The sequence below is a fragment of the Entelurus aequoreus genome, linkage group LG07 (genome assembly GCF_033978785.1).
Source record: "Entelurus aequoreus isolate RoL-2023_Sb linkage group LG07, RoL_Eaeq_v1.1, whole genome shotgun sequence".
NCBI classification, from domain to species: Eukaryota; Metazoa; Chordata; class Actinopteri; order Syngnathiformes; family Syngnathidae; genus Entelurus; species Entelurus aequoreus.
Genome location: NC_084737.1, coordinates 15,735,556 through 15,751,421, shown reverse-complemented (window position 1 = coordinate 15,751,421; position 15,866 = coordinate 15,735,556). Strand labels below are relative to the sequence as shown.

Genomic DNA, 15,866 nt, shown 5'->3' with positions numbered 1-15,866 from the left:
TGGCCAGCTATTAAGTCATCTGTTTTCATCGCAAAATTCCACAGTATTCTGGACATCTGTGTTGGTGAATCTTTTGCAATTTGTTCAATGAACAATGGAGACAGCAAAGACGAAAGCTGTAGGTGGGAAGCGGTGTATTAGCGGCCGGCTGCAGCAACATAAACACGTAGCCGGTGTTTCATTGTTTACATTCCCAAAAGATGACAGTCAAGCTTTACCATTGGCTTGTGGAGAACTGGGACAACAGAGACTCTTACCAGGAGGACTTTGAGTTGGATACGCAGACGCGGTATCGTGAGTACGTACGCAGCTGCGGCTTCCAAACATTTGATCGCTTGCCCGTACGTGCATGCCGCTATGTGCATGTCACGCACGTAACTTTGGGGACTTTTGGGAAATATATGTGCTGTATGAACTTTGGGGAGGTGAACGGTACTTTGGGCTGTGGGATTGAGTGTTTTGTGCGGGTGTTTGATTTGTATTAATTTGTGGCATATTAAATATAAGCCTGGTTGTGTTGTGGCTAATAGAGTATATATATGTCTTGTGTTTATTTACTGTTTAAGTCATTCCCAGCTGAATATCAGGTCCCACCCGCCTCTCACAGCATCTTCCCTATCTGAATCGCTTCCACTGCCCTCTAGTCCTTCACTCTCACTTTCCTCATCCGCAAATCTTTCATCCTCGCTGAAATTAATGGGGAAATCGTCGCTTTCTCTGTCCGAATCGCTCTCGCTGCTGGTGGCCATGATTGTAAACAATGTGCAGATGGGAGGAGCTCCACAACCTGTGACGTCACGCTACTTCCGGTACAGGCAAGGCTTTTTTATCAGCGACCAAAAGTTGTGAACTTTATCGTCGATGTTCTCTACTAAATCCTTTCAGCAAAATTATGGCAATATCGCGAAATGATCAAGTCTGACACATAGAATGGACCTGCTATCCCCATTTAAATAAGAAAATCGCATTTCAGTAGGCCTTTAAAGGATTTGCAAATCATTGTATTCTGTTTTTATTTACCATTTACAGAACGTGCCAACTTCACTGGTTTTGGGTTTTGTATTATTGTCTGATTTAGATGAAACTTTCGGAAAAAGGCCGGAAATCGGATAAGGAGCAAGTGATTACGTTTTGGGGCTGATCCGGATCAACGTCTGGATTCAGGATGAAGTAGTCTTTACTATTGGTACATAGGGCCTGGCGGAGGTCGGAGTGCTTTTCGAGCCTTCATTATTGGCTGCGGAGTTGTGGTTACCTTGACGCGGTTGATGTTGACGCCGCTCATGCTGCCGCTGCGGTCGATGAGGAAGATGAACTCGCCGTGCACCTTCCTCAGGTCGGAGCGGACAGGCTTGAGGTCGGGACACAAGTTGAGCATCACCACGGGGTTGTGGAGCACGTCCTTGTGCAGACGCCTGTGGATGATCTCCACCTGGACGGGAGAGAAAGACAGGGTTTCCATGGAAACATGCTTTTATGCTGTGTACACGCCTCCTGCGCTGGAAAGAAACAACGGCAGAGCAAACATCCGCTTAGAAAATGGCGACCAAACCCAATCATCAACATGGGGTCCAATTACTTTCTATTACACCGAATACGATCAGGAAAATACGTTTCTATAGGAAAATGTGTCCTCGGTTTAGCAGGAATCAATCATTTGTTGGGTTTGTAGTATCTGCTAGTCTAAGAAATAACATGTTTTGCATATGATGAGCAAGCAGTCGGCCAGTTCTTGTAAGCTGTGGTCCATCATCTTGGGTAGGTACTAAAGAGTCCGGACAGTTCTTCATAAGTAACAGTCTTAATGCTTAGATCAGGGGTGTCCAAACTACGGCTCATCTGCATCTTCAACTTGGCCCGCGAGGCTGCAGGAGTCTGGTAAGCAACTTCGCGGGGCGCAGTGTTTTTATATTATATTAAAACAGCCGGACATCTAATAGCTGCCATTTTGTCACCGTCTGGCGGCCATAAAAAGTAACTTGAGTTGTTATATATGCAACATAACACGGCATTTACTTATATGACCCAATCCAAACAACCTTCCCTAGTCAGGGTGCAGAAAAAAAAATTCAACCAGCGCAAAAATTCAACAAACAAGGTCACAAATAACATAACCTGCTCATTGAACTCTGTGGATTTATTAAAAAAAACATAAACCGGCAAAAAAAAATCAAAATCCCACTTATTTAAATCCATTACAAATAAATAAGATAGGAATGCAATCCATCTAGTTCATACTAATGAAAGTATCTTGAGTAATTAAATGTATAGTAAACACAATATTTACTGATTTGACCCAATCCAAACAACCTTCCCTAGTCAGGGTGCAGAAAAAAAAATTCAACCGGCGCTAAAATTCACCAAACATGGTCACAAAATAACACAATCTGCTCATTGAACTCTGTGGATTTGTTTAAAAAAAACCTCCAACCAGCATAAAAAAACAGAATCCCACTCATTTAAATCCATTACAAGGGATGATGGGAAAAATGCAAAACACTCTGTCCACACCACGTTTGACACATTTTAGCTGCTTGAAATTTCTGATTGATTACAAAACTTTAAGGAGGCTGTCACGGAAATAAACAAGAAAGGAATGAAATACATGTATTCTCTGATTTAATGATAACATTAAAGAGAGTAACTTAAATCAATAAATGAGTGGCTTACACAACATTTACTTATATGACCCAATCCAAACAACCTTCCCTAGTCAGGGTGCAGAAAACAAATGTCAGCCAGCACTAAAATTCAACAAACATGGTCACAATTAACACAATCTTCTCATTGAACTCTGTGGATTTGATTAAAAAAAACATCCAACCAGCATAAAAAAACAGAATTACACTCATTTAAATCCATTACAAGGGATGATGGGAAAAATGCAAAACACTCTGTCCACACCACATTGGGCACATTTTAGCTGCTTGAAATTTCTGATTGATTACAAAACTTTAAGGAAGCTGTCAGGAAGTAAACAAGATAGGGATCAAATCCATCTATTTTCTTATTTATTAATTACACTAATGAATGTATCTTGAGTCATTAAATGTGCTATATACAAAACATTTACTTATATGACCCAATCCAAACAACCTTCCCTAGTCAGGGTGCAGAAAAAAGATTTCAACCAGCGCAGAAATTCAACAAAGAAGGTCACAAATAACATAACCTGCTCATTGAACTCTGTGGATTTAATAAAAAAAACATCCAACCGGCAAAAAAAAATCAGTCAAATTTTTATATACTCCATCCATCCATCCATCTTCTTCCGCTTATCCGAGGTCGGGTCGCGGGGGCAGCAGCCTAAGCAGGGAAGCCCAGACTTCCCTCTCCCCAGCCACTTCGTCCAGCTCCTCCCGGGGGATCCCGAGGCGTTCCCAGGCCAGCCGGGAGACATAGTCTTCCCAACGTGTCCTGGGTCTTCCCCGTGGCCTCCTACCGGTCGGACGTGCCCGAAACACCTCCCTAGGGAGGCGTTCGGGTGGCATCCTGAGCAGATGCCCGAACCACCTCATCTGGCTCCTCTCCATGTGGAGGAGCAGCGGCTTTAGCTTGAGCTCCTCCACCCTATCTCTAAGGGAGAGCATTCTTGGCAACGTTGAGACCTCCGAATTCGGGAGATGGGGGGAGGGGGGTTTGAGGTGCGGGGGATCGGGGTTGAGGTGGGCGGGGTTGAGGTGGGCAGGGTTTGGGGGGGCGAGGTTTGGTGGTAGCGGGGTGTATATTGTAGCCCGGAAGAGTTAGGGCTGCAAGGGATTCTGGGTATTTGTTCTGTTGTGTTTATGTTGTGTTACGGTGCGGATGTTCTCCCGAAATGTGTTTGTCATTCTTGTTTGGTGTGGGTTCACAGTGTGGCGCATATTTGTAACAGTGTTAAAGTTGTTTATACGGCGACCCTCAGTGTGACCTGTATGGCTGTTGATCAAGTATGTCTTCCAGTCACTTACGTGTGTTCTGTAGCAGCAGCATACAACACGTGACTGGGCCGGCACGCTTTTTGTATGGAGAAAAAGCAGACGCTAAAGACGGTGCCATCACGGCACGCCCTCAATATTGTTGTCCGAGTGAAAATCGGGAGAAATTCGGGAGAATGGTTGCCCCGGGAGATTTTCTTCAGGGTCACTGAAATTCGGGAGTCCCCCGGAAAAATCGGGAGGGTTGGCAAGTATGCCCGGCGGAGGAAGCTCATTTCGGCTGCTTGTACCCGTGATCTTGTCCTTTCGGTCATAACCCAAAGCTCATGACCATAGGTGAGGATGGGAACGTAGATCGACCGGTAAATCGAGAGCTTTGCCTTCCAGCTCAGCTCCTTCTTCACCACAACGGATCGATACAGCGTCCGCATTACTGAAGACGCCGCACCGATCCGCCTGTCGATCTCACCATCCACTCTTCCCTCACTCGTGAACAAGACTCCGAGGTACTTGAACTCCTCCACTTGGGGCAAGATCTCCTCCCCGACCCGGGGATGGCACTCCATCCTTTTTCCGGGCGAGAACCATGGACTCTGACTCGGAGGTGCTGATTCCCATCCCGGTCGCTTCACACTCGGCTGCGAACCGATCCAGTGAGAGCTGAAGATCTTGGCCAGATGAAGCCATCAGGACCACATCATCTGCAAAAAGCAGAGACCTAATCCTGCAGCCACCAAACCAGATCCCCTCAACGCCCTGACTGAGCCTAGAAATTCTCTCCATAAAAGTTATGAACAGAATCGGTGACAAATATTATAATTTATATACTCTTAATTATTAATTATAATAATTAATATTTATATTCACACGAAGACCTGAGATGACATCATGTGGGGCTTTAAGAACTGCCTGCCTGGCTGCTCAAGGAGAGCGAGATATCTAATGGCTAGATTTCCTCCAGGTACAGCAGACCTTGCTGCGATGATCCCAGTAAGCTGTTGTTCAACGATTCATCACCGTCATCACACACCCGCGGCGCTCCTCGGCCCGGGAGAAGGCGGGAAGGCCGGTTGTTTAACAAATGTTAAAATGTGACGGATTATTTCTGTCTACAAACCCTGTTTCCATATGAGTTGGGAAATTGTGTTGGATGCAAATATAAACGGAATACAATGATTTGCAAATCCTTTTCAACCCATATTCAGTTGAATGCACTACAAAGACAAGATATTTGATGTTCAAACTCATAAACTTTATTTGTTTTTTGCAAATAATAATTAACTTAGAATTTCATGGCTGCAACACGTGCCAAAGTAGTTGGGAAAGGGCATGTTCACCACTGTGTTACATGGCCTTTCCTTTTAACAACACTCAGTAAACGTTTGGGAACTGAGGAGACACATTTTTTAAGCTTTTAGGTGGAATTATTTCCCATTCTTGCTTGATGTACAGCTTAAGTTGTTCAACAGTCCGGGGGTCTCCGTTGTGGTATTTTAGGCTTCATAATGCGCCACACATTTTCAATGGGAGACAGGTCTGGACTACAGGCAGGCCAGTCTAGTACCCGCACTCTTTTACTATGAAGCCACGTTGATGTAACACGTGGCTTGGCATTGTCTTGCTGAAATAAGCAGGGGCGTCCATGGTAACGTTGCTTGGATGGCAACATATGTTGCTCTGAAACCTGTATGTACCTTTCAGCATTAATGGCGCCTTCACATATGTGTAAGTTACCCATGTCTTGGGCACTAATACACCCCCATACCATCACAGATGCTGGCTTTTACACTTTGCGCCTATAACAATCCGGATGGTTCTTTTTCTCTTTGGTCCGGAGGACACGACGTCCACAGTTTCCAAAAACAATTTCAAATGTGGACTCGTCAGACTACAGAACACTTTTCCACTTTGTATCAGTCCATCTTAGATGAGCTCAGGCCCAGCGAAGCCGACGGCGTTTCTGGGTGTTGTTGATAAACGGTTTTCGCCTTGCATAGGAGAGTTTTAACTTGCACTTACAGATGTAGCGACCAACTGTAGTTACTGACATTGGTTTTCTGAAGTGTTCCTGAGCCCATGTGGTGATATCCTTTACACACTGATGTCGCTTGTTGATGCAGTACAGCCTGAGGGATCGAAGGTCACGGGCTTAGCTGCTTACGTGCAGTGATTTCTCCAGATTCTCTGAACCCTTTGATGATATTACGGACCGTAGATGGTGAAATCCCTAAATTCCTTGTTTGTGAATGACTGAGCATTTCATGGAATCTACTTTTATACCCAATCATGGCACCCACCTGTTCCCAATTTGCCTGTTCACCTGTGGGATGTTCCAAAGAAGTGTTTAATGAGCATTTCTCAACTTTATCAGTATTTATTGCCACCTTTCCCAACTTCTTTGTCACGTGTTGCTGGCATCAAATTCTAAAGTTAATAATTATTTGCAAAAAAAAAAAAAGTTTATCAGTTTGAACATCAAATATGTTGTCTTTGTAGCATATTCAACTGAATATGGGTTGAAAAGGATTTGCAAATCATTGTATTCCGTTTATATTTACATCTAACACAATTTCCCAACTCATATGGAAATGGGGTTTGTACATTATTAACAATACTATCAATACCTTCTTACACGTGTGTGACAGTCAGGAATGCTAAGATTTACGAGACGAACCAATGGAAATATGAAGATGGAGCGACGGCTGTTTGGTTTGGAGGCATTCTCACCTTCTTCTCGTCGCTGGAATCCTTCTTGGTAGCCTTGATGAAGTCGCTGCGGCCGCGGAGGAACTCGTCGTACTCGTCCGGCGTCATGTCTCCGCTCTCCATGAGCACCTGAGGCACGTGGGGTTCTGCAGACATCACCACAAGCTCACAGCGCTACAGCATATGAACGTCGCCCGGCGAAGGCCAAATAGAGGAAAATGGAAGGATGCAAAGGTCATTTTGATATATTTCCTTAGTGTTGTTCATTGTTCTCTGAGTAATTTCACATGAGCAGTCATTTTTCTAACATTCCACACTACAAAATCATACAAGGAGGCACAATTCCTGAGGATATCTTATCGGATCAATACCGGTATCGGCCAACACCTAAGACTCCAATGTTGGAAAATGAAAAAGAGCTGAGTACAATACAAAAAAGTTGTATCAGGACAACTCTAAACCCAACTTATAACCTCCTGTAAAAGATGTGCAATATTCCACAAGTCAGCAGGCCATTTTATTAGCATAAATATGTCACGTAATTGATCATTCTAGGCTTGGAAATTCACTGCTGTTATTCACATCAATCAATCAATCAATCAATCAATGTTTATTTATATAGCCCTAAATCACAAGTGTCTCAAAGGGCTGCACAAGCCACAACGACATCCTTGGTCCAGGTCCCACATAAGTGTACATATATTTGTATATAATATATTTGTATATACAGAATATATATATATACATATATATATACATACATATATATACACACTACCGTTCAAAAGTTTGGGGTCACATTGAAATGTCCTTATTTTTGAAGGAAAAGCACTGTACTTTTCAATGAAGATAACTTTAAACTAGTCTTAACTTTAAAGAAATACACTCTATACATTGCTAATGTGGTAAATGACTATTCTAGCTGCAAATGTCTGGTTTTTGGTGCAATATCTACATAGGTGTATAGAGGCCCATTTCCAGCAACTATCACTCCAGTGTTCTAATGGTACAATGTGTTTGCTCATTGGCTCAGAAGGCTAATTGATGATTAGAAAACCCTTGTGCAATCATGTTCACACATCTGAAAACAGTTTAGCTCGATACAGAAGCTACAAAACTGACCTTCCTTTGAGCAGATTGAGTTTCTGGAGCATCACATTTGTGGGGTCAATTAAACGCTCAAAATGGCCAGAAAAAGAGAACTTTCATCTGAAACTCGACAGTCTATTCTTGTTCTTAGAAATGAAGGCTATTCCACAAAATTGTTTGGGTGACCCCAAACTTTTGAACGGTGGTGTATATTATAATTATTATGTATATATATATATATATATATATATATATATATATATATATATATATATATATATATATACACAGGTATATATATATATATATATATATATATATATATATATATATATATATATATATATATATATATATATATATATATATATATATATATATATATATATATATATATATATGTCTTAATTAGATTATCCAAAAAATAGTGCTCGATACCGTGGTAGAGCGTAATATGTATGTGTGGGAAAAAAATCACAAGACTATTTCATCTCTACAGGCCTGTTTCATGAGGGGTTTCCTCAATCCTCCTGAGGATTGAGGAAACCCCTCATGAAACAGGCCTGTAGAGATGAAATAGTCTTGTGATTTTTTTCCCACACATACATATATATATATATATATATATATATATATATATATATATATATATATATATATATATATATATATATATATATATATATATATATATATATATATACCTGTGTGTGTGTATATGAATATATATATATATATATATATATATATATATATATATATATATATATATATATATATATATATATATATATATATATATATATATATATATATATATACACACACACACACAGGGCCAGCAAGGCCTTCTCTGCTGGCCTAACATAAACAGAAGTCATGATCATAATTAAAGATACAATTATTTTCTAATTTGCTTTCCCTAAATACCTCAAAGTATTCATATTCTCTTCATGCCACACAATGCTCGTTCCAGCGCTGTTGTTTTTAGTTTTAGTTTGTATCCAATCAGAATTATATAATAATATAATAATATTGATAATAAGAAAATTCATCTGACATCACATGGACAAAGATAAGACCTTCTGGAGGAAAGTTCTGTGGTCTGATGAAACGAAAATTGAGCTGTTTGGCCACAACACCCAGCAATATGTTTGGAGGAGAAAAGGTGAGGACTTAAATCCAAGGAACAACATGCCTACTGTCAAGCATGGTGGTGTTAGTATTATGCTCTGGGCCTGTTTTGCTGCCAATGGAACTGGTGCTTTACAGAGAGTAAAAGGGACAATGAAAAAGGAGGATTACCTCCAAATTCTTCAGGACAACCTAAAATCATCAGCCCGGAGGTTGGGTCTTGGGAGGAGTTGGGTGTTCCAACAGGACAATGACCCCAAACACACGTCAAAAGTGGTAAAGGAATGGCTAAATCAGGCTAAAATTAAGGTATTAGAATGGCCTTCCCAAAGTCCTGACTTAAACGTGTGGACAATGCTGAAGAAACAAGTCCATGTTAGCTGAACTGCACCAATATTGTCAAGAGGAGTGGTCAAAAATTCAAGCAGAAGCTTGTGGGTGGCTACCAAAAGCGCCTTATTGCAGTGAAACTTGCCAAGGGACATGTAAGCAAATATTAACATTGCTGTATGTATACTTTTGACCCAGCAGATTTGCTCACATTTTCACAATGTGACCAAGTAATAAATTCATAAAAGAATCAAACATCATGAATGTTTTTTGTTTTTTGTGCTCCAATCACTCCATCACAAAAAAATAAGAGTTGTAGAAATTAAAATTCATGGAAAGTCAAGACAGCCATGACATTATGTTTTTTACAAGTGTATGTAAACTTTTGACCCGACTATATATATATATATATATATATATATATATATATATATATATATATATATATATATATATATATATATATATATATATATATATATATATATATATATATATATATATATATATATATATATATGTATATATATGCATATATAGATATATATATATATATATATATATATATATATATATATATATATATATATATATATATATATATATATATATATATGTATCTATATATGTATATATATGCATATATATATATATATATATATATATATATATATATATATATATATATATATATATATATATATACAGATATATATATATATATATATATATATATATATATATATATATATATATATATTAGAGATGTCCGATAAATGCTTTAAAATGTAATATCGTAAATTGTCGGTATCGTTTTTTTTATTATTGGTATCGTTTTTTTTGTGTTTTTTTTTTTTTTTTTTAATTAAATCAACATAAAAAACACAAGATACACTTACAATTAGTGCACCAACCCAAAAAACCTCCCTCCCCCATTTACACTGATTCACACAAAAGGGTTGTTTCTGTCTGTTATTAATATTCTGGTTCCTACATTATATATCAATATATATCAATACAGTCTGCAAGGGATACAGTCCGTAAGCACACATGATTGTGCGTGCTGCTGGTCCACTAATAGTACTAACCTTTAACAGTTAATTTTATTCATTTTCATTAATTACTAGTTTCTATGTAACTGTTTTTATATTGTTTTACTTTCTTTTTTATTCAGTAATTTTTTTTAAATTTATTTATCTTATTTTATTTTATTTTATTTTTTAAAAAGGACCTTATCTTCCCCATACCTGGTTGTCCAAATTAGGCATAATAATGTAATAATGTGTTAATTCCACGACTGTATATATTGGTATCGGTTGATATCGGTATTGGTTGATATCGGTATCGGTAATTAAAGAGTTGGACAATATCGGAATATCAGATATCGGCAAAAAGCCATTATCGGACATCCCTAATATACAGTATATATATATACAGTGTTGGGTTAGTTACTGAAAACCAGTAACTAGTTATAGTTACTAGTTACTTCATTTCAAAAGTAACTCAGTTACTAACTCTGTTACTTACACCAAAAAGTAATGCGTTACTTTGAAAAGTAACTATTTAGTTACTTCTTTTTTTCTTCTTTTTTTTTTAAAGCTCCCATTAATGCCCTTTAGCCTTCATTTCAGTACTGTTATTGCACTGCAGAATAATACAATGTGTTGATCAACTTGACATGCATTTGCATCACTGAACTCTGCTAAGCAATGTGGTCTACATACAACACACAAAGACAAAGATATGTTATAAAGGCCAATTTGTTTCTGGCCAGAACTGTCACACCGCGATCACGGGCCCTTCCTCTTGTGTCACCAGTCTGACGTCATCCCTGACCCTTGATTGTTTCCACCTGTTTCCCATTACCCTCATGTTCCATATAAGCCCATCCCTCCCCTTCTTCTGTGCCAGATTGTCTCGATCCTTCGTGCCTGTCTTGCATCCTAGTTCATGTTCTTGTCTTGCCTCGTCCCACGACCACGTATGTTTATCCAGCGTTTTTCAAGCTGTAATTTTGAGTTAACCTTTTCCTCCCTTAGAGCGACCTTTGTTATTTTACCTTTTTCAACCACAGTGGTGAGTTATGATTTTTCTTGAATTATTTCCTTCCTCAAAGTTTGAGTGATTTTTGTTTATATAAATGTTAGAATAATTGTGAGAGTAGTAAGTTTTGATAGTCCTTTATTTCTTCCTCCGTTTGGAGCGCTTTTTGTTAAAGTTTTTTATAGCAGATTCGTTGCTAGTTATATTTGTCTTATTTTTGTCTATTCCTCCATTGGAGTGATTTTGGGTTTTTTTCCCTTTTTGGAAACGTTTTTTGATATAGTAGAACCTCATAGTGATTGTATATTTTCTGCTCTGGAAGTTAAGAGTTATTTTCAAAATAAAAGCCTTATTTAGAACCTCCCCTCTCTGCATCTGAGTCCCTTCATTCGCCCAAGCCTGACAAGAACAAATTGACAAAACTATTTTAAATAGCTGCAACATAACATACATAAGTAAAAAACAGCATAATAACAACATAGCTGTAAACCAAATAAGTACTTTAACTTTATTTTTACATACACAAAGCCTAACCAGGCATTTTTTCCTCAAAGAATTCTGACACAAAATCATGTCTGAAGCTCAGAACACTCTACACATTTCCCCAGTTTTAGTTTAGAGATAAGGAAAGATTGGCCTGGCCCACTAGGATCCCTCTTTATGTTTGTGAACTTTATAGTCTATACATTTAGAGTGATGTGATAGTCAAACACTCTAGAAGTCTAGGATGAAAGAGTATATAAGAGAATTGACCGCAACGTTCCCTCTAAGGTGCGCGCCTGTGCAATTGCGCACTGCTCAATCGTCCTCTGCGCACGGCAAATCTATGCCACGCACAAAATCAAATAAAAAAATAAGCGCATAACAATTTTCGACACACGGACACGACAGAGAAAACAGTTTTTGTCATCATTGTTCAAATATTGTAACGTCTGTCGAGACGCTTTGAGGACATGAATTACATCCATCACTTTACTGAGCAAAACTCTTTATTGTCGGCCAAAAACACATCACCAAAACATTAGTAAAAAAAATGATATCTAGCAAAAGTGGTCATTTTCTGCAGTACAAACCAGACCAAAAGCAACTTTGTTATATCAACAGCAGCCGCTCGCTCTTTCTCACTTGCGCCAACACATGCACGTATGGCACTTAGCCAGTGATGCGTTTACAGCCACACAAAAAGTGGGACAACTCCAACACCACACATAAAGTGTCATTCCAGGTCCTTACACTATGATTTACCAATCAAATGTGTGCTTATTCTAGTGTCATTTATTAGGAATCTTAATTTATAAATATTAATCATGAAATGCTATTAGTATATTAAATAAATACTCATAAAAATATATTTTTTACAAACAGGAAGTTGCAGGAATGTACACATGATCCCCTGCTTACATCTCATTGTGCAACATGTGAATGTTTAAATGGGAACTAAATGCAATGTCTGAAAGGGGTACAAATTATTTCCAAAGCAGGACCTCCACCCAGACAAACAATACAAGTACACAGTTCATGAAAAACAATATTTGTTGTTATTGCCATTATAAGTGGGCCTAAACACTTATGTTAGAAAAGGAAATGACTGCTGTCATTTGATTATAATAATAAGAGAATGTTGTATGTCTATCTGTGTTGGCCCTGCGATGAGGTGGGGACTTGTCCAGGGTGTACACCGCCTTCCGCCAGAATGCAGCTGAGATAGGCTCCAGCGACCCCGAAAGGGACAAGCGGTATAAAATGGATGGATGGATGGAGATGTAAGTTGTTATTCAGTCAGGTTTGGGACAGGTGTGCTGCTGGTGTAGCCACAGTGTGCACGTCTGATGTTGCTCACATGGGCTCCACTCAATGCTCACTGACTTTTTTGCGTTTGCTCACACATGAACAATTAGAGGGAACATTGATTGACAGAGTGTGTGTACCTTCAGTGCTGAATGATGAACAGAGGCAGAGTTCATCCTTAAGTGGTGGAGGGAAAGGGGCATCGGAGTCTCTGTCTCTCTTTACTAGCTACGGCTTATGTAGCTTGTTGCAGCACTCAGCAGATTTGAATTGCTGTTTCGGGCAGTAGATGGGATCTTTGATCCAAAGCACAATTTACATTTAACTAAAATGTTATTTTCTTTGTGCTCGACAAAAGAATAGTAGTGAAAATATCTCCAACAAACTCGACTGCAGCTCCGCCATGATCAGACACGCCCCCCTCCTCTCTCTCCCCCCACACTCAGACACACATCCCGTCTCTCTTCTCCGGTTTGTGACACAAGAAGAATCAGAACTACGACACAAACACACTTTATACTGTAGTAGAATTTCTGACCTTTTGACCTATATTTCTTGTCTTTTAAGAATGTCCGCTCATTTTCAACACTCTTGTATTTTGTGCCATTGAATGGACCAGTTGTGGGACAAAAGTGAATATTAAGTCGTGCCAACCTGTCTACAGAATTCGAGTTGTTATGGAAGAGATAGGAAAAGCAAACAAGACATTTGACGCACTCGATAAGGAACGATGACGCACAACAGACATATAAAAAATGGCAGAAGACCGGAACTCGGGAGTGATTTTGGCTTGTGTGTGTCTTGTTTGCTCCGGAGTAACTTGTGGTTTGTCTGCACGACCAACTCAATTCAACCTGCACTTCTGATAATGGGTAAATAAATTTGTTGTACTAAACTACTTTTGTTGCCTGCTTAAGCTTCGGACAATCCACTACACAAATTGGCGTCACGAACAGGATCAAAGTATTTGTTATTCCTTTACTAAATCAAAGGGTAGGCCACTAATTGTATTCTGTGAGATGGTTTTACTGCAGGCTGGTAACAGCGATCGCTCTGAAGGAGGGTCATAGACGGAATTTTTGCCTCGTATAAAAACATTGAGGTTTTTGCCTCTATCTGCGGTAGAGATTTAAGTTAGTGGTCTATATCAGAAATTGTTTTGGTCCAGGGTCTTAAGACCCTGGAAGGCGGGTATGTAGTAGAATTTCTGACCTTTTGACCTATATTTCTTGTCTTTTAAGAATGTCCGCTCATTTTCAATACTCTTGTATTTTGTGCCATTGAATGGACCAGTTGTGGGACAAAAGTGAATATTAAGTCGTGCCAACCTGTCTACAGAATTCGAGTTGTTATGGAAGAGATAGGAAAAGCAAATAAGACATTTGACGCACTCGATAAGGAACGATGACGCACAACAGACATATAAAAAATGGCAGAAGACCGGAACTCGGGAGTGATTTTGGCTTGTGTGTGTCTTGTTTGCTCCGGAGTAACTTGTGGTTTGTCTGCACGACCAACTCAATTCAACCTGCACTTCTGATAATGGGTAAATAAATTTGTTGTACTAAACTACTTTTGTTGCCTGCTTAAGCTTCGGACAATCCACTACAATACTACATTAAAAGTAATGTAAAATAACGCAGTAACGCATCATGTAGTAACGGAACTGAGTTACTGAAAAATAAAAAATAACGCGTTAGATTACTAGTTACCGCCGAAACTAACGCCGTTACACAACACTGTATATATATATATATATATGTATATATATATATATATATATATATATATATATATATATATATATATATATATATAAATATATATATATATATATATATATATATATATATATATATATATATATATATATATATATATATATATACATATATATATATGTATATATATATATATATATATATATATATATATATATAGGCTGCGGCTTTGTTTGCCAACAAAACCTCTATAAGAGAAGGCCCTGGCCTGGAGGAGACGAGCGGCCCACGCGTACTTAAAAACAAGAAGAGTCGGCAAGACGGGAAAAACAAAGACCCCAAAGCTCCTCGCCCACACAGCGGCGTCCGACGCAACATTGGAGCAGACATAGAAGCTTCTGGAGCGTGACCTTGTCCACGTACCGCTGGGGTAGATGAGGATCTTCACCGGACAGTCGTAAGTGTACTTGTCCGCCAGGGTGATGACCACGCTGGTGGCCGAGCGGGCCAGAGGGTCGGCGTCGGCTCGGATGGCGTGAGACGGGCTCTCCACACCTACGTGACAAAAAAATCCCCTACATGCATCACTTCCTGTCTACGGTTTCTAGGGTGTCCTTTTGAAAAACTGAAAATCTTATCTCACAGAAAAATGTTTTTTTTTTTGTAAGTATACATACATGTTTATCAAAAAACCATGAAATAAGGTGTGGGGCTCCTCAGGGCTCAATCTTAGGTCCCATTCTTTTTCATGGGATATATATATATATATATATATATATATATATATATATATATATATATATATATATATATATATATATATATATATATATATATATATATATATATATATATATATATATACATATAGTGCGCCCCCTTTGGCCAACATATGTTATAACTAGTGTGTGTAAGAAATTTAAATGTGCCCCCTTTGGCCAAAATTAATTACAAAAAATAAATAAATATGTATATCGAGACATACTGTAATAACTTGAAGTAAATAATGAAGATTAAAAACCAATTACAAACAAAAAATTTAAACAAAAAAAACCCCAACTAAATAAAAGCAGTCTTTTTCTCACAAATGGTTGACTTTTTTTCTTATAAAATTGGGAACAATTTCTCATATTCCTTC

The 15,866-nt window shown here is 38.5% G+C and overlaps 1 protein-coding gene across 6 annotated transcripts in view; it reads right to left on the bottom strand.

Moving 5' to 3' along the window:
- The window catches only part of vwa5b1 (von Willebrand factor A domain containing 5B1), a 94,093-nt gene that overhangs the window by 55,220 nt on the left and 23,007 nt on the right, over positions 1-15,866 (bottom strand). For all 6 annotated transcript variants that reach the window (XR_009826720.1, XM_062052683.1, XM_062052686.1 and 3 more), the window contains 3 exons: positions 15,152-15,283; positions 6,645-6,769; positions 1,256-1,432 (listed from right to left, as the gene is read on the bottom strand). Coding sequence is in view for 5 of the 6 variants with exons in the window: in XM_062052683.1 (XP_061908667.1) it covers positions 1,256-1,432; positions 6,645-6,769; positions 15,152-15,283 (434 nt within the window). In the remaining variant the exon portion in view is untranslated. The remainder of the gene's footprint in view (positions 1-1,255; positions 1,433-6,644; positions 6,770-15,151; positions 15,284-15,866) is intronic.